The 19,545-nt window shown below is 39.5% G+C and overlaps 1 protein-coding gene across 1 annotated transcript in view; it reads left to right on the top strand.

The window, feature by feature from the left end:
- pdgfd (platelet derived growth factor d) overlaps positions 1–19,545 on the top strand; it is a 63,415-nt gene that overhangs the window by 28,254 nt on the left and 15,616 nt on the right. The window contains exons 2-4 of the mRNA XM_042487274.1: positions 6,127–6,316; positions 8,790–8,967; positions 18,094–18,153. Of these exons, the coding sequence (XP_042343208.1) occupies positions 6,127–6,316; positions 8,790–8,967; positions 18,094–18,153 (428 nt within the window). The remainder of the gene's footprint in view (positions 1–6,126; positions 6,317–8,789; positions 8,968–18,093; positions 18,154–19,545) is intronic.

The following is a 19,545-nucleotide window of genomic DNA, read 5'->3' as shown; positions in this document are numbered from 1 at the left end:
GGCAGACAATCAAAGCTCTAATTCAGAAACAGTTCTTTTTATACAAAGTCCCAAGATTTAAGGGGAAAAAAATGTAAATAAAGCTAATTTAATAACAGTATTTTGAAGTTCTTTTCTGTCTACAAACAATAGCAAACACATGGTCGCATTCATGGCCTGTGCTGCATCTTTACTGTTAGCTTTTCAAGGGTATTTCTGCCTTCAGTCTGGTCCTCAGCTGCACATTGTGATAGCTGACATGACCACTTTGGTACATTCCACTGTTTAGCCATGATTGTGGTTTACTTGCTTGCATGTTAAGGACAATTGTGCTGCAGTATTTTGCTAAAAATAGGGACAATGTCAAAAAAGCCTATTATTTATGCACAATTTACACTATAATGATGTGAACACCCTCAAACATTTTTGTTGCAGAAAATCTGTATAGTCGCCATTTCATTTCAATCCCAATGTCGTGTAGTATAAAGCTAAACAAAAAACAAAATGCCACTGCACTAGTATTTCTGGTCCACACAGCATAGTCTATTGTGCCCCAAACAAATGTGTTGGTTTCGGGATTCTCATATCCTCATTTGCAAAGCAGACAGTCAAAATGTAGCTGCCAATTTCCAGCACTGTCAACTCTCTCAACTGGATTTTTAATAGAAACCCCTTTTCTCATCATTGTATCATTTGCATGAATTTGCAACGCTGTCACTGACACCACTGCTGCATGATTTATGGTAAGGTCAATGGTGTGACTGAGAAACTTCATCCAGAAAAGCTGGGTGCTCCTTAAGGAAATTTGCATATTGTCTAATTTTAGCATCTTAATTCTTCTTAATGCATTCTGTCTCTATCACACTCTCCCTTTCTCTCTCTCACAGACACAGACAAACATGTTCATTGATAGGCACATGTTCATTTTTTAACTATGTTTAATTTTTTCTGGACCATGTTTTGTGTTGTGCCTTGTACCTTGTAATTAGTCTATTTCCTGCATGTTTAACCAATCAGCGACCAAAGCCAGAGCATTTTGGAAATATTACATAGTCACAAAACTTTCCCAAATAAATGTAAGATATGCTGAATGTGTCTCTTTTCCAGCTCGTTTGGTTAGGGTTAGTTTTCAGTGTCCAGGACAAAACAATAAAATCATGGACAAACAAAGAGAAACCAAATTAATTCTGATGAGATAGGATGAACAGAGTTTGGCTGGTAAGCCAGTGCTGGCTTCCACAAGTTCACTGGAAGATAAAGCTCTTGGTCACGTTCATCTGTCCACTAGTAAACAAAATACATGCAACAAATGTACAAATAAGACAAACAAAACATTTGTCTTTTATTTCTTTGCTGCACCGATCTTTGTTGAGGTTAATAATACAAGAGCAGAGACAGGAAACTCTGAAACCCATTAATATTAGAAAACTAGTCACAGGAAGTTAAATATTCTCCTTTAGCCTGCAGGTAGGTCAGAGGTTAGGATCAGCAATAGAGCATCAGTCCTTTACGAAGCTGTTAAGATTTCTGTATCTTTGTCAAATGCTCCTCAGCAGATTGAATGCAAAAAATACTGAGTCTGAACCCATATTATCTATTAAAACAATATATAACCCTCTGCTGCCCTCTGATAATATTCTTCTTCTACAATAATAGCATTCTAAATATCATACAAACTACACAGGCAAGATGATATCACATGACCTTTTAGTGAATAAAAGGAAACTCATAGCTCTCTCGCTTACTCTCAAGCCAGTTCAAAGACAAGCTGTAACATTTTGTAGAAGGGCAACAGAGTACAAAAGAAACAAAGCCAAATTAATGGCTGTGATTCACACTAGAAGTGACACATCTGAGAAACACAGGTGAGGATCTCAGCTTTTTTATCTTTTTCTTACAATTTGAAGTAAGCTTACTAATCTTGCACTGGCATCCTGCTGCTGTTAATTTTCTCAGTTGGCCTGAAGAAAGTTGAAGCCAGTCATGTCTTGTTTAAAATACATAAGTTCTGTTTCGTTGGCAACTGGACTTAGTTTCACTTCCTTGAAGACGTTCCGCCTCTCATCCAAGAAGCTTCTTCAGTTTTAACCAACTGGAAAGGAGTGCAGGCTTTAAATCCTGTGTAGGTGTGTGCTACAGAGTTGTTAAGGTTGCATGTGTATTCTGAGTTTCAGAGTTGTTGAGGCCACTTGTGAGTCGTTGACCCAAAGCAGATTTGTGTGGGTCGTTGGGGGTCATCCACATGAATCCGAACTGAAACTAAGTCCAGTTGCCAATGAAACAGCACTTACGGATACAATGACCTGGATGGCTGAGAACCTTCATCAACTTGTTTAATATACATGATGATTGATGTTGCAGTAGCCACTTCTGTTTACCTGACAGCAAGGATCTTTGCATTGCTGATGAAAACTAGGCAGAGGTTCTTTATTTCCCTTGGAACAAAACTGACCACAACTTTTGGTTGTAGTTCTCGGTGGGGTACACAGCATATCTCCGTCTATGTGTCGGTGTTAGATAAAAAGCTTGGACCGACCAAAGTGTACAGTAATATGTCCATAGTGGGGTGGGAGGATACCCGAGTCAGAATAAATTATGTTGGTGGAATCATGTTCGGCTTTTCAAACAAGTATTTGTCAGTTTTTTGCCGTTTGGAGTTCTCACAATGTTTAGCAGGTTGTTCAGAGGGAAGCTGACGTTCATGTAAAGTAGAAGGTAGGTTAGCTCTCTCAACTAATACTAACCAACAATAGATATCAAATAAGAGCCAAATATTTTATTTTATTAAGCTGACGTGAGCTTCTAACCACAAGGCAGAAGATAACATTATCTCAGAGCCCGACCAAGCAAACCTCTCTGTCTCCCGGCAGCTGCCTCTATCTCACTCAGACTCAACCTGTGCCTGGGTCCACAGCTGCCTGCACCATAGTGCCGCGGGACAGTGAGGAGCGCTCACTCTGCAGCTAAATGTGGGAACCGAAACATCCACTGACTGACAAAAAAAATACTAAACTTAAAAGAACATCAGTCCAATGAGCGGTCTCAGACTGATGATCTGAATTTTCAATTCTCAGGGGGCAGCCCTAGTCCTTAGTGGACACAGGGGGCTTGAACTACTGCTTAAGCTGCACTATAGTTCACAAATTCACAATGTATAAATATGAGATTTGATGTGATTTCAGTGGTTGCCTGTGGGCATTATTTATGACAAAAAGAGTCAAAGTGTAAAAAAAGATGTCGACGCCACATCAAACTCGTGGAGTGTGTATGAAGTGACACAGTTAACCTAATATCGAGAGATATCTGTCTCTCTTAGAATAAAAGTGCATCTGTCTAATGAGAAAGATGAAAATAAACACTCCATAAATGCCTTTTGAAAGTGGTGCTGTGCATTTTCCTTTGTGTGCACAAATGTACACTATAAAATCTACAAAGAAACGACAAGTTTCAAATATGCATAAACTTTCCTAATAAACATATGCAAATATCGAGGGACACTCGAGCTGTCACGCAGAGCTCTGTAACCTCAGTGACCTTAGTGGGTAAAAGTTCCTGACACATAAGCACTTTTATGACTGAATGGATCCTCACAGTCAGGCTTCTGATCTGCAGAGTGGAAGAATTCCTTTGCACACTCTGCTATAACACACACGCACACAAACGCACTCACGTCAACACTTTCACACAAGCTCACAACTGAAAGCACACTCTCTCACAGACACACACAAATGTGTGTACACACACACACACACTTAGGGACAGTGTTAATTGCTGGAGCCAGCATTAGCAGAAGGTGTGATTTTTGAGGAATGACCGATGAGACAGAATCCCTGACTGAAGCAAAGAAGAAGAGAGAGAGAGGAAAAGACAGGATAGGATGAGGGAGGAATTAAGGGAAGTTTGCACTGAAAAGGTGGAGGAAAGGGCCAAAGCTTCATCATCATCTCCCAGGGGTGCAGGCTGCGGTGGCTTGATTATGCATTCAGCTCTCTCTCGCAAAAACCACACACCGCTCAGAAAATACAGCCCTGTCAGCCTACTTCAGCACACAGCCTGACCTTAGACTCTGCGTGTGTGTGTGTGCCTGTGTGTGTGTGTGTGTGTGTGTGTGTGTGTGTGTGTGTGTGCAAGGTGCTAGTTTTTTTTCTTCTTATCTAATTTTCATAGTCAGCAATAAATGGTGAGGAAAATTAATTCGTTTTGTTGTGCATTTTCAAAATTTGATTTATGATTGAGTTGATTAATCAGGATTAGACATTCAGTGGGTGTGATAATGATGTTCATCAGTACTGAGGAGCAATTATCATACTTAGAACACGGCTTTAAAAATCAAAGTAGTTAATAGAAGTAGTCAGTAAAGCAATGAAGCTAACAAGCAGAGTGAATGGCTATAGTTACCATTTTGTATTTCTTTTTTATCTTTGGAGAGTTGTTTGCTGGGGAGGTAGGTGTTACCTTATTCTAGAAAAAAGGGTGTATGTATGTATGTGTTTGTGTGTGTGTTTGTGGTACGTGAGTTAAGTAGACGGAGCACACAAACAGTAAAGATACAGTGTTTTTGCCGTGTAGGAACAGCACTGCAATGAACTTCACAGTAAAGACAGACACTGTTATTTAGACACACGCTCAGTATACTTAAACAAAACACAGCATGTTTCATGTGCTTAGTTCTATGTATAGTTACTATACATAGAACGAAGCACATAAAGCATGTTGTGTTTTGTAATACAAGCCATACACACTTTACTCCCTGTTGACACATATATAATTTACTGCTGCCATTTTAGACCAGAAAGACAGTAGTAATGTCAGTTTGTTCATCTGTTGTTCTAAAGAGTTGCTGTAGAACAGGATGAGATCCTTGGTTGATAGGTACTGTTTATAAGATTATAACACAATAAAAAACTGCGGTGTTACCTGGCTATTTCTAAGATTAAAATAGAAAAGAAAACAAACAAACAAAGATAGAGTAAAACTATCAGAGCTGCCACAATAGCTTGCTGGGAAACCGGAAATGGTGCCCCACTACCAGCTTCATTGCTATGGGGCACTTGGGGCACAAGACGCTTTCACTTCCTGTCTGAAGCCAGTGGCTCCACAGAGCTCTAAAGTCTCCATCGCAAATGTCTCCAAAGTTGGATAGTGAGCCATGGAGTTCCTTGGTCAATTTGTGGCTTCGAAGTCTGTTGCTGTGCTTCCATTTCCTGTCTGAACCAAGTCTTCTCACCCTGATGTGACCCAACAGACTGGTTTAACTAGAACTAGTACTAGGTAGTACTGATGTAATTTGGTTATTAGTGCCCTTAAAAATAAGAAGTTCTGTACCAGTGTTTCCCACCAAATGACACGGACGATTGGGTACGGGGGGTTGGCATCTTTTAAATGCTTGTGTGTCCCTTTGTATCATTGTGTGTCCTCTCTCTAAAATCAGAGGTTTTTGCAGGTCCGTGAACAGAGTGCAGGGATACCTCTCTAGGACTCCTTTTTTTTTTTTTACTCCGCAGCAGCGTGCCACTCGCAGGCTGTATCATTGATCTATCGATCCATTTACAGCTAATTGGATCACATTGATGGATAAGAGGCAGCTGTTTGTGAGGAAAACCAAACTTTTACACCCAGCAGAATGAAGTTAAGTGTTACTTTCCATGTGCCTGATGATCTGCTGCACGGTCTCTGCCCCAAGAGTGCTCTAAATGTCTAAATGGAATATATATTCCAATATCGCTCCCAATGAAGAATCCAGCTCCAAAAATATTTTTGTGTCGGCAAATGCTTTAAATATGGCAGCCTGCCACAAATAAATGAACATGTGAGAAACCCTGCAACCCGTCCAAAACAGCTTAAGTATTTTGTTCAGGTAAGTCTTTATACTTTAGGCTGGAAGCACTGAAATGAAAGTGCTTTTGCTGAGGTCATGTTATCAAAAGACTGAATTGTCACATTCATATTTGTTTTTTTTCATCTGCAGATTGCAGTTTTATACTTCTGTCAATCCTTTCCATAAAAGTCTGTTTGGTGTCTTAGCATATAGTTTGCATTTTGTGTGCATGTATCTGTAAACCAGCTGCCTTTCTTTTGTTAATTTGCAACTGGACTAACTAACTGATTAGTTGTAACCACTAACAGACAGCAATCACCTCACCACAGACTTGTACCGCAAAGAGGAAAACATCACAGTAACGCCAGTGGGCGGAGACATCCACAGCCCACGCTACCCCAACGCTTACCCCCGCAACCTACTGTTGTCATGGAAACTGCTATCACCACCAGGAAGCCGCATTCACCTGGAGTTTGACGGACACTTCGGCCTGGAGGAGGCTGAGAACGGAGTGTGCAGGTAAAACAGTCGAGTGATGGAGCTGAGAAGAGAGGATTAGAACAAGGTAGAAAAAGACAAAAGTAAAGAGGGACAATACCTAAAAGGAGGAAAGTAGGATAGAAGTATGGTGCACAAAGAGGAGTAAGTATTGATGAATTACGAGCGGCTGTAAAGGAAAAGCCATATCAAAGTAACAGTGATTAAAGAACCAGAGTGCGAGTGAAGAGATGATGGAGAGGAGTGTTTGGAGTGACAAAGAGGAAAAAGTTTATGGAGCAGAAGTCTCAAGTTGAAAGGACAACAGCATCAGTAAAATATGTGAAAGTGATTTGTTAATGTATGCACATTAGGACAGAAACAATAAGCTGTGATTGAAAGCATGTGATAGAACAGAATATAAAAAGTGTAGGGGGTGGAATAACTGCAAGAGAGATGGATGGTTGAAGTTTGCTTTCTTGGCAAGAAGTATAAGAAGTTTGTCCTTGAGGGTTGAGGGGAGAAAATAGACTTTTTAATCCCCATATGCAACTCAGCCGTCTTTGTAAGCACTTTGCTGAAAAGACAATGGGGAGCAGGAGGGGGAGGAGAGGGGGAGGAGAGATTTGGAAAGGTGGGAAGAGGGAGGAAGTAGCTTTGCCCGGTTTTGCAAATCTTGTTTGTCACATTGCCTGTATGTGTGTATTTGTTTGTGTCTTTGATAGATGGACTCACTAATTGACTCAGGCATTGATTGCTGGAAAGTTATCCAAAAACTTTTCCTGCTTGTTGTCCTGTTGTTTGGCAGGGTTGCCCAGTGACTTGAGAATACATCATTAATTTGTCTCATCACTGGTTTGATCACTAAGATAAAGTATCTTAAGACCGGAAGATCAGGTTAAACTAACTAACTTAAATGTGTCAGTTGGAGGGAAATACCCCAAAGGAAACATAGTTATTACAAACTGGGTCTTGAATTTGAAGTGAAGGCCATCATTTCTGTTGTTTTCCATGACACTGTACACTACAAATTAGTTGCTAAGATAAAGACACATTTTTAAAAGCCTTCTTGCAAAGAGTTTAATGAGAAAATCAAGACCACTCTGATACCTGTACAAAATTAAGCTTAAACCAGCAGGTGCTTAACTTAGCTTAACTTATCTTTGCATTAAAACTGGACACACCCACAAACAGCTAGCATTGCTTCATCCGAATGTAATAAAATTCTCTTACCAGAACCCCAAGAGCTCACTGAATAAGGGCCACAAGACACCAAGACAATGGTGTGCCATAGGTCAACGTCAGGCCATCAGTGAGCCTCTGCTGCCCTTTATTGGCGCGTCCCGCACCCTTGAAACTAATCCATACTCAAAGGCTTTTTTTGGATGACTCAGCATGCTGAATTGGCGTCAGAGATGGCAGAGCCTGTTGCTGAGTGAAATCACTCTGATTATCAGTTCAGCTCAATGCATGAGAAGAGAAAAAGGAAGTGAGGAAAGCAAACAAACAGCTAAAGTCAAGAAGACGTGAGTGAGAATTACTTGTTACATTGTGTAGAATTATTTTTTTAAGCCATTGATCTCTTCAAACAGTTAATTATTGTTTTGTTATCATTTGCTTGTGCACAGCAAAATCCCTTTGTCCTTTCAGCACCAGGTTGGTTTGTTAATGTGCTAAGTGGCTCACTAGTGCCCTGAATCCTTCCTGTCGGTCTTCCAGTTTCCCTTTTTGAATGACGAATACTGACTATCCCATCTGCTGGAGTTATTTCCTCTAATGCTAGTGCAGTACATACATGCTAGTTAGCTGTTGGCTGTAGTCTTTATGGTGTGTTTAAGTGCAACCATTTGGCCAAGACATAGGCAACATGAGGTATCGCCAGAGTCTGCCTCAGTCGCCACAAGTTCTTTAGAGTCAGGTTGATATGTCTGAGCCCGAACAGATTCGGTCTTCTCTGTTTAATCAGTGCCAAAACAATACTGATTTTAGCCTTTATGCTAAGCTAACATGCTACTGGCATCTACTTCATATTTATCATAGGGACATGAGGACGGTATGAATCTTCTCATTTAACTCTCAGCAAGACAGTGTATTAGTGTATTTCCTGAAATGCCAAACTATTTTAAGATTGAAAGAAATTACACCCAAAATGAGTGTAATTATCCTTAACTAAATAAAAAACTTTGTAGTAGGGTAAGTACAGGAGGTCAAAGTTGTATGTAAACTGTGACTATTTAAAGTTTTCCTATTTGTTTTCTTTTTGTTTCAGCCATTTAGTCATTAGATTAAGAGATGTCTGTAATCACAGTGACTTTGTGAGTGCAATGTTGTTTTTTTATCAAAAAGGATGAAAACTACAAAAATAAGACCCAGGTTTATTAGCTTACCACTTTTCCTAAATGTTCTTTCCTCCATGTAAACTGACTTTTCTTGACATGCAATTTTCATCCTCCATCTTTCCCTCTTCCCTCCCACACATTCATGTACCCCTCCATCTATCTCTTTCTCTCTCCAGGTATGACTTTGTTGAGGTGGAGGACCAATCAGAGACCAGCACTATCATTTGGGGTCGCTGGTGTGGGCAGAAGGCACCGCCTAGTCTCAACTCCAAAACCAACACACTCAGAGTCACCTTCAAGTCTGACGATTACTTTGTTGCAAAGCCGGGATTCAAAGTCTACTACTCACTGCTGGTGAGATAAACACTTTCACCCACACAAACACATACACAGCTGACGATGAATCATGAGCTGTTATTTGGGGCACAGCTTAAAGTTTTGGGTTCGTTTTTTTTTTTTTTGTCGTGGGGTTCAGCCCGAGTACCACTGCAATGCTCCAGGTGATATCTGTCTTTCACTCTTTTAGATCCACAATAAAAAATGACAGATGGGATGATAGGAGAAGATATGCAGATAGGACAGGAGGAGGGAGAGAGAGGGAAGGAGGATCTAGTAACACTGTCGGTAAAATGCCAAAATGTATTAGCCAACTTCTTTTTTTTTTCTTACGCGTCCGCTCCACAATAGAGGAGAGATGGCGGGATAGGGTAAAGAGGGCAGGAGGGAGGGTGAGGATGAGAAAGTGTTCACTTAAAGGCTGTCAAATGAACGGATAAGGAGATTAGCTTTGTCATTCTGTCAGGGAGAGGAAAGAAGAAAGAGGGGGACCCTGATTTGAAGACGTCTCCCGCCCTATAATCAGAGGGAGAAGGGGAAGAGAAAGAGCAGTGGAGATACAGAGAAGCTTTTAAAGATGTTTCCTGGCTTCGTCTTTTATGAGTGCAGAGAGAGAGGGGAAGACACGCAGCATCACAGGCAGGGCTGAACTAGTGACATTGCTTATTATCAGAGAAAAAAAGTGGTATGAGCGCAGATAGAGAAAAGGGCAAGACAGAGTAAGAGAGTTATATTGTATTTGCAGAGCATACTGTTACTTTCATACAGTCATTTTGACATTATAGTTCCTGAGATAACAGTTACCTTGACTCCCATCACAATATGTATTACAAACTCTACACATAATAAAAAACTTCATTTCATCTTTCTAAACTCTACGAAGAGTTTTATTAGAGGACAAGGCTGTTTTTATTCTCTTATTTATTTTCAACAAATTCCATGATAAGACCAACCAATCATGTGAGTCACTACTTTCCAACTTTCCCTCCCCGTCCAAAGCTCATGTTTTTAGGTTTGGCCTATCTCCTCAGGTTTAGGCAACAAAAGTAAGACATTAGGTTTAGAAAAAACATCATGGTTTGGCTAAAAATAACGTGATGTAACGTCACCTGACATAAGCCATATACATCATGTGACATAAGCCACTTGAGTGGCATGCTACACGTACTAGCACACTGCATTGTTATTAGTAACCCAAATGACTTTTAGTATCACACAGAACACCAACAGCTGTTTGCCAGGTGAAAGTCAAGAATTTGTGCCCACCCAACGTGAACTTTCTTACTCTTTATTACACTTTAAAAAATGCCAGCACCCAGCGTGTCTCATACCGCCGTTAAAAGGTTCCTTAGTTTGTCAATGTCCGACGCAGAGGGCCACTGACCAAGCGTCGGTAATGTCAAGTTGGGGATGAGACTGGGCTGGTTATCTCTGTGGCAGGCTATCTGACCCTCCATCCTCCACTATAGTTGGACAGCTGGGTAAAAAGTGACAGTGACAAGCAGCCGCAACATTTAACCCGACGAAAAATGTTCAACTCTTGGCCAACAGAAAACAACACTTAACATGCAACACTCAGCACACAATAGATGGCCAGCATCTCAACGCACTGAGGCATGAATCAAGACGGGAATAGCTTCATAAAAAAATGAAACACATGAGCATAGGGCTTGTGGCAGTTGCTTGCTATCCCATGTGGATAACTTGCCCATATCGCGGTATTGCAATATTGCAATTATTGTGACCTAATTTGTTGGGGACTATTTTTAGCCGCAGATCAATACATACAGCCATGTACTATATGAGACAGATGGGCCCTTAACAACCTCAACTGAAAATACAAGAGAGAAACTTTGCCATGTTTAACCCGACGACAACAAAAAATACCTCAAAATATAACTCCCTTATGTCTCTCTCAGACTCTCACTGCTTCTCTCTGTCTTCCCTCCCTCCTCAACCTTTGTTATTCCTCCTCTGGTCAAATAATCACACCTCTGTACATTTAAAACAGAATCCAACTCCTGGGGTTTATCGCATTTGATCCACTTTACCCATTTTTCAAAGAGCTCCTGTGTTTGAGTGCACGTTTATATCCTTCCATCTTTCACACACTCTCACACATACACAGCTTCCCTTTAGCTAGACTCGAGCTGTGTGTGTGGCTTAATTTAGCAGGTCTAATTTGTTCTCTCCAGACCTGTCGAACAGATAAGAGGGAGGAGAGGAGAGGAGAGGAGGAAGCAGGAGGAAAGGAGGACGAGAGAGGCAGAGAGAGAATGAGGAGAAGCAGCATTGGAAGGAAAGAACAGGTGTCTGAGATGGTATCAGCATGTCAGCTAATGACTAAAACAACCTGGACTGAGAGAGGCAGACCGAGAGAGAGGCATTTGTTACATAGTGAGCTATGGAGTGGACTGAGGTTGACTAGATAAAGTAAAAAACCATGAGCGAAAGCAAAACAGCATCAGTGTCAGGAAGGAGAAAATCATAGTGGAGTACGATGGAGGCATACAGAGAAAGGAGAGTGAATAATGACCAAAACAAAACACAATTTGACTGCTAAACCCTTGCCATATTTCCAATCTGTGTCTATCTCGTTTGTGTAATACCCAAGCAGATGCACTACTGTCTCTGATCATCTGTGTTTCAAAATAAACACCAGAGAAACAATGTTCTTTGAGGTGAAACAGACAGCGAAACTGTTACATGAAGAAAAAATTCCATGTATTGTTGATGTTTGGACCTTTTGTGGCTGCTTGTTAACGAACGCAGCATCATCCCACCGTGGTGTTGGTGTTCTCTCTCTGTAGACTTCATGCTTCTTGGATAGACTGGACTTTCTGTCTCATTAACGTTAAGACAAACCTTCTCAAACAATGTCAGAAAATACAGTAAAAAAAAAAAGAAGCTGTAGTGTTTATCTGAGGTCTGATCAGTTCAACCACTTGATGATGTGTGGATGAGTTCTGCACAATAGTTATGTTGCTGCTGAACCATTATCGTAACTTGACTGCTGAAGTGCCATTTACTCTTCATTTTCCTCATTTTCCTCATTTTAGCTGATATCAAACAGCTTCTCACTACTTGCTATGCTGGAGTGTGCCTCTCTGGAGTGTGGCCAGAGTACATATTCGCACTATACATTTTTTTGCAAACCACACACATATTGCATATGTAGGTTTCATTTGTTGCAAATTTGTTTGAACTTCATGTTTCTTTACATTTCTATTTTTTTAATTTTATGTTGTGACAGCACTGTGGTGAATGTGTGGTGGGGATCGCCTATTGTTCAGACAGTCCAAACTTCTGAAGCCTCGTTTGTCTGAAGAAACATTCTACTGGACCATAAAGCTCATTTCTCCAAACATCATTATCACAAAATCAAAACCCAGATTGCTCCAAAGTGTTTTTTCTCTTAAAATACGCACGAGTATGGTACCCGTGCAGTTAGGTATAAGCACAAAAACACTTGCCTAGAACTGGGAAAACATCATGTTTGAGTTAAAATAACCGCTTTTGTTGCCACACACAACTGGACATGTCCCAAACTGATGTTCAAAAAACACACTTTTTATTGGTCTCAAACTGTGGGTCATGCTGTCAATCATCCCCTCAACCATTGGATGAGAAACTTAGCTCATATGTATAAAACAAACAAATGTAACACATCTGCAGTTTGCAGACATGTAGAATATAATTTCATTTGGGGACTCGGCTGGGCATACAGAGATTTGCAAGTAGCTGTGGAAAACCGAGACAGATTGCAATCAGACTTGTGACCTTCGTCTCCAGTTTTAGAAAATAACTGCTCCCCCCCTCCAAAGAAACAAAAGCTCACCATCTACAACAACACTTGAGTCAAACAGAGGCCTTATTCATTATTCATGTCACTGTTTCCCCCCCAAATCACTATTCTTTGATCCTTTTGATCCTTTTCAAATCTTGTTTTTGATGGGTGTTATTCATCATCTGCAGTGCAGGATTACATGAAGTAATGAGTGCTTTTGATTGCATGAGATGAAAATTTTTAGGAACTGTTTGGTTAGAAAGGCCAAAAGAAACAATCTATGAGTGCACAAATCAATATATATATATATATAGTGAACAGAAACTTATCTTTGTAAGACTTCAGAACCTTATAGATTTTTGTTTGTGTTTCTTTGTTTCCAGTATTGATTTTACTGCCTGAGATCATACGAGTAATGGTAATGTATTCTGGGTGGGGATTCCTAAGAGCTGCTAAGCCAGGTGCAGTGGGAAAAGACCACTGATCGGGAAATATGATACAAGTTAGTTCCAAGAATCCCTTTCTGAGTCATCTAAGACATGTGCTTCTCATACAGAGTGGATATTCCAAGGAATTTGACTGAAAGTGAAACCAACAACATCACGTGTGCGTGTGTATGTGAGATAAACGGCACAAATCAAAGGTTTTTAAGTGTCATGTTACATCATAACTTGCTTATTTATTTCTCATTATTAGTGTGTGTGTGTATGTGTGTGATGTAGCTGATACTTCTGCTTGAGATTTTCTTGGTATTTCTTTGTATATTTCACAATCTCTGAGTCCTCCTAAGTACCCAGCTGTGGGTTTGTTGACACCACGCAAACCTCTGTTGTTGCTAATGTAATTGTAAATTTTGATTAATTAAATAACCCTGATATATTTACATAAATGTAATGCAGATTGTGACCAGTAAACTAGATGAGAAGGAGCATTTTTCTGGCTTTTACTTGAAAATTAGCTTTGACTCAGACGCAGATGATAAGGCATGAGTGTGGCCGGTATGATTTATCTACTAACTTGAATGTCCTCTAGCTGGAAGCCGGACACCTGCTCATGCGGAGTAAAGTCGACAGGGAAATGCTCTTGCCCTCCTCGCCATCTACCACACACTTAATCTTGGGACACTCCAGTGTCCGACTGTACAAAATGGAGGCTGAAAAGGGTAGCTCCCTGGTGTCCCCTCCACTAGACTGCAACTGTAAATAAGAATTTGTTCCCTCACCACTAGCAAATATGGCAGTATTGCCTGAAATATTACTTTTAACTTTTATAACAAATATTGCTTCATAAATCAAATCCATTCAAAAACAATTCACCTATAAACTGAGCTTCTTTTAGCAGCTTGACAAACGCCCTGTGAGAAAAATCCCTGATCCACATTTCACAGGCTATTTCTTAAAAGGCAGACTATGCAGGATTGTTGGTTACTGTTTGTGAAAACACATTCCAGTAAAAGTAAGTGTAAAAGCCAACTCCATATTCAGTTTTGTTTGGCATTTTGCCTCACTCAAAAAAAAAAAACGCAGCACACTTCTAGGGGGTCATAAGTGATGATTGAGAAGGATTTTTTTTTCTATGAATCTATTGTTATTAGGAAAGTACTACATAGATTTCTAACATTGCTACATGAAATTTACAGAGGCTTTCAAGGCCCTGACACACCAATCCAACAGCTGGCTGTCATTGAGGGTCCGTTGCCCTCCTCACTGTGGTGTGTCCCAAACCCTTGGTCCTAATCAAGCCACCTATTCATCGTGTTACATCGGCGATGGTGATTTCAGTAAATGAAATCCCTGTGATTAGCCATTAAGCTCAGCATATGAGAAGAGAAACAGAATTGAGGAATGTGAAGCGCTAATGTCAAGAGGGAGTAAGATCAGAATAAACTTGTTATATAAGGTAAGATTATTTTTCTTATGTCTTTGAACGCTTGAGCAGAAACATTTGCTAATGGGTTGTGTTGCTGTTCACTTTCGCACAGTAAATATGTTTTAGTCTTTCAACATTGGATTGTGTCGTTAATACGCTAACTGGCTAACTAGCGTCACAACCTATTTCTGATTCCCTTTTTGAATGCCGATGACAGACTACCGCCAACTGCTGGTATGGAGGGGTATTTCCTTTCACACAGGCGCAAAGCACACATGCTTTTTGGCACTTGGCTGATGTCTTTGCAGTATGTTCATGTGCAACTGTTTTTGTCAAGACACAGGCAACATTAGACAACGCAGTAGGTGGCTTTCATTACTGGTTCTCTGATGTTTGTTTGTTATGTCTTCGGCTTTATTTATATCCTCTGCCATTTCTTAATAATGAGACATCACAAAATCCGAAATGCAAAAAGGCTTCATTTTCATGTTTTTACTGCTTTGAGTAACAAAACTTTAATCTTTTAATCTGTAGATTATTACGGTGCCTTCACACCCAGCCATTTTTTTTGTGTGTGATTCAAACAAACTGGTTAAATTTAGGATGGTGTAAAGACTATCAGACTTCAAAATGAACCAGTTCCTGTCACACTGGTGTGAATTTATAGTGTGAAAGCAAAGCAGACCAACTGCAGGCTTTCCTATTAGAAGACAGGATTTAGCATGCATTCAAAATACAAACTACTGTTACATCCATCTGCTGACTGTCGTCTGTCTCGGCAGTGATCTGTATACAGTATACTACAAACATAATTTTGCAACATAACAATACAAGACTGTCCTATTGTACCAGTTCACCTGTTTTTGACACCAAAAAAGAGTGGTGTGGTTGCTATCATTCATAAGATTTGATTTGATTGTTAGAAGTCTGTGTTAACATCAGACATACCACAACTTAAAGTCAACAATTTATCTATAGAATTTATTTATTTATTTATTTATTGCTCCATTTGATAAGTAAATCAAACTACATACTTATAAGTAATCTTAATTCCTGATCAGTTTAAAACATCAACAATTTATTTTACTGAGTAACATATTCAGAAAATATGTATGTTTGCACATCAAATTCTCATTCAACAAGACACATTTTCTAAAAGTAAGAGGATAACATTTTGGCACTCTAACTACCAGGTGACTTTGGCCCATATCCTGAGAGGTTTGCAGTCCTGCCTATAAATGTTCTGTCTGTTAAACTTTTTTCATAGTCTTTTAAGTGGCCCAGATGTGCTTGATGAGGCATTTAACCTTAAAGGGAAATGAGACGAGGAATCTGTAAACATGGATTTACTTGCACGCACACGCACGCACGCACACGCACATGCACACGCACACACACACACACACACACACACACACACACACAGACATACAGGAAACCCTCTGACCTCAGTCACAGCTGGTTTGGGTGTATGAGTACATTTATCCAAAGGCCACATGTGAGAATCTGTTAAACAAAAACTTTTGCACACCGACACGCTTTGATGTCAACTCTATTGCACACGCACACACACACACAGAGGCAAAGTGAGGGCACAGTGTCTTTGAAGTGTGGTTGAGACAGATTTACTGTTCCATATTGACCGGAGATGGTATTTAAGACTCTTCAAGGGGAGGTATTTGATAGCCAGTGAGATTTTATGTGCGTGCGTGCGTGTTTGTGTGTGTGTGTGTGTGCCAGACACTGTGTGTGAGTTTGTGTGAGACAAAGACAAAGAATGTGCACCAAATAGTGTGTCAGTGTGCTGAGTTTTTATCATCTAAATGTGTTTTGAACAGAATCAGATTTTTAATCACACACACACACACAGACACACACAAACATGTACATGCACACACACAAACACACACAGAGATAACACACAAACATGTACATGCACACACACACACACACACATGTACATGCATACACACACAGAAAGAGAGAAAGAGAAAGACATGTTGTGACCAGCTTAACTGGAAATTCTTTTAGGATTTTCCCGACAAACTGACAGTTTGACAGGCAGACACCTGAATATCTTGGATAACTTTACATAACATGCGAAGTGTCAGCCTGTCTCCTACAAGTAGTGCAGATACAAATGAAGAAATTATATGAAAATCATGTCTGAGATATCCTGGAAAAAAAGGTGCAGTCCACACCAAAAATGTTTTTTCTGTCAGTCGGCTTATAGAACAGATTCACCTTCAGTATCGTTTCTAAACAACAATTAAGAGTGTGTTGTATTGATGTAGCAGATGTGTATTGCGCAACAAGTCACATGGAGAAGTACACAATGTTTGTCTTTGACACTGTAGACTGGGGCTCTTCACCTTTTAACCTGTGTTTAGAAGAAATATTCATCCCCTAATTTGAACCATGTCTTAACCTGAGATTTGAATTCCCTAAACTTAACCATACCTAAACAGTTACTACCTTTACATGCACACTAATATTCCTCTATTATTCTAAATATGACAGTCTTCTGAATTTTATATGTGTCATGTACACGGCATTTTCTATTTGAATATTCCAAATTAGGCCTTATTACAAATGTAGCATTCTCTGACATGTGGGCTATGTTGGTATTATTTGGGTTTTAGGATTCACATTCAGAATATGCGTCTGAACTTTTTATTGCAGTTTGTGTCACATCAGTCAGCTTTATGGATGTATTGCAAGCAAACCAACCAGTCAACATTTTGCATGGGTCGGGTAGAGGTGCACGTTATTTGTACATCTACAGGTTCATGCCTGAAAGAAAAGCCCACATTTCTGGTCAGAAGAAGAAACATAACAACTTTTAACAATATGAAATTCTCGGATATCAAAAGTTTTTTGGATATGGGAAGATATCTCAACGCTGACTTTTTCGAGAAGGTGGTCAAAGGAATGACCATGAAGTCAAGTTTGCAACTGGTGTAACATTGAAAATAATTCTGTTTTGATTCAATGTAGCAAAATGTCACAAGCTGCTCCAGCTGTTGTACTTTTTATATTCTGACTTTGATAAACAACATGTAATGCCATGCTAATCTGAGAAGCCGTGGCTGCGTGTAAACAGGAATATTGATGGAATATATTCATTTTCTTGAGCCATCACAAAAAGGGTAAAAACAACATTATGTTGTGCATGTAAACACAGTCAGTGATGTATTTGCCAGACACCAAGTAGCCCAATTAAACTTCTTATCCATTTAGCATCTGTGTGCAGTTATTGTGACGTGTAACTGACACAAGATTATGACTTCTTTAGTCTTTCCTAAATCATATACTCAGCTGTGTTCGGAACTATTTGCATCAAATTTATTTGTCCTGGTGGCCTCAATCATTCACCATTGAAGGGCATTTAACCAAATTCAATAATGATCTTTCCTTTTCTTCTTTTCTGTATGAGTACTCATCCACTGCCTGATCTGATTGGTTATTTCTGCTGTCAATTCCTGCAGTATGACTCCCCTCTGCCTGCATCCAAAACCAACTGGGAGGCTGTCACTATGCCCATGTCGGTAAGTCATGCACATATTAATTAATTGTTAAAATCCTAGAATTAAAATTAAATAGATATGTTCGACCTCAGTTATAATATGAGATATTTTGGGGCAGAGACAAACTCACACATTAACCACTGAGTGAGTGAAATGTCTAGTTGGAAAATGCCATCAATGTTTTGACAAATTCTCTTGTTCCAAACTATGATTTAATAACTTTTTTTGCTGATACCATTTATAGCACAGATAATGTGAGTCTTCAACACATACAGCCTACCTTCCTTTTAGTCCCTTCACCCCACATATGTCTTTTAGGCACAACAGAACACAAAGGCTACACTAATAAATATCACATATGGTCCATTTGCATATAGGCTAACACACACCCACACACAGAGTACATTCATGCATGTATGTACTGTATCTATAATGCATAAAGCCTGAGATGTAAAACGACATGCTTCCATAGACTAATGTTTTAATAAGTCAATCGGTATAATTTGTATGCATCCATGTCTGAGGTTCGCTGACATATGTGACTATAATAATTAGTGTGCATTGGGCTGCATGGCAGTTTTTCCGCATGGACTGATAATAGTTAGATGTAAGTTTGTATGTGGGGTTTTTTTCCGTGTGTATGTAGGGATATGTCACTGTCAGTGCAGAATGTGCTGCTTATTGGCCTCCTGAATTGTCTTTGTGGCATTTTTCCAGTGATTTTTGGCTGTTTTACATGTGGTTCAAAGTACTGAGCAAAGACAAAGTGTGATACGTTCATTATAATGATAATGATGATGTTGATTTGATTTGTTTTAAAAACCTAGCTACAAGAAGAAAAAATGCATTTTGAACAATTTATCAGATGACATTGTTATTAAAAAAGAAATCTAATGGAGCATTTGACTTTTGCGATGCCATTTTTTTTTTAGATGAGTCAGTGATTTTTACAGCATACTGTGATACTATTTTTTTTTTATTCATACTCATTCAGCCACTGTGATATAGCTCTTACATTAAGTGTTAACAAATGTTAAGTCTCAGAGGTGTACTTCAGTTTTCATGTTTCAATGAATCTAAACCCCCTGACAGCTCGTCATCATGTGTCCTCTGACCTCTATGGAAGTCAGTGCTTATTATGGCAACTGAAGTCACAGGTCACATAGTCACAAAGTCCTATATGCAATACGAATTTGATTGCAATTGCCTCCCAGTTAGATAAATAGCCTGCAGCAGGGAGCAGGAGTCATGCAGGAATTGTCTGTGCAATTTATTACTACTTTTTCCTACTTATGTTGCTGAAAATATTTATTGTGGTGGAGAACTAACGACAAATTAAGAAAAATCTAATATATTAAATATAAAATCAAGTAATTGTAAAAGAAATTCCTGGTGTGTCCTAATTTTCTTTTC

The sequence above is a fragment of the Plectropomus leopardus genome, chromosome 5 (assembly GCF_008729295.1).
Source record: "Plectropomus leopardus isolate mb chromosome 5, YSFRI_Pleo_2.0, whole genome shotgun sequence".
NCBI lineage: Eukaryota > Metazoa > Chordata > Actinopteri > Perciformes > Serranidae > Plectropomus > Plectropomus leopardus.
Note: the sequence above shows the minus strand (reverse complement) of the source record. Positions and strands in the feature narration are given on the sequence as shown.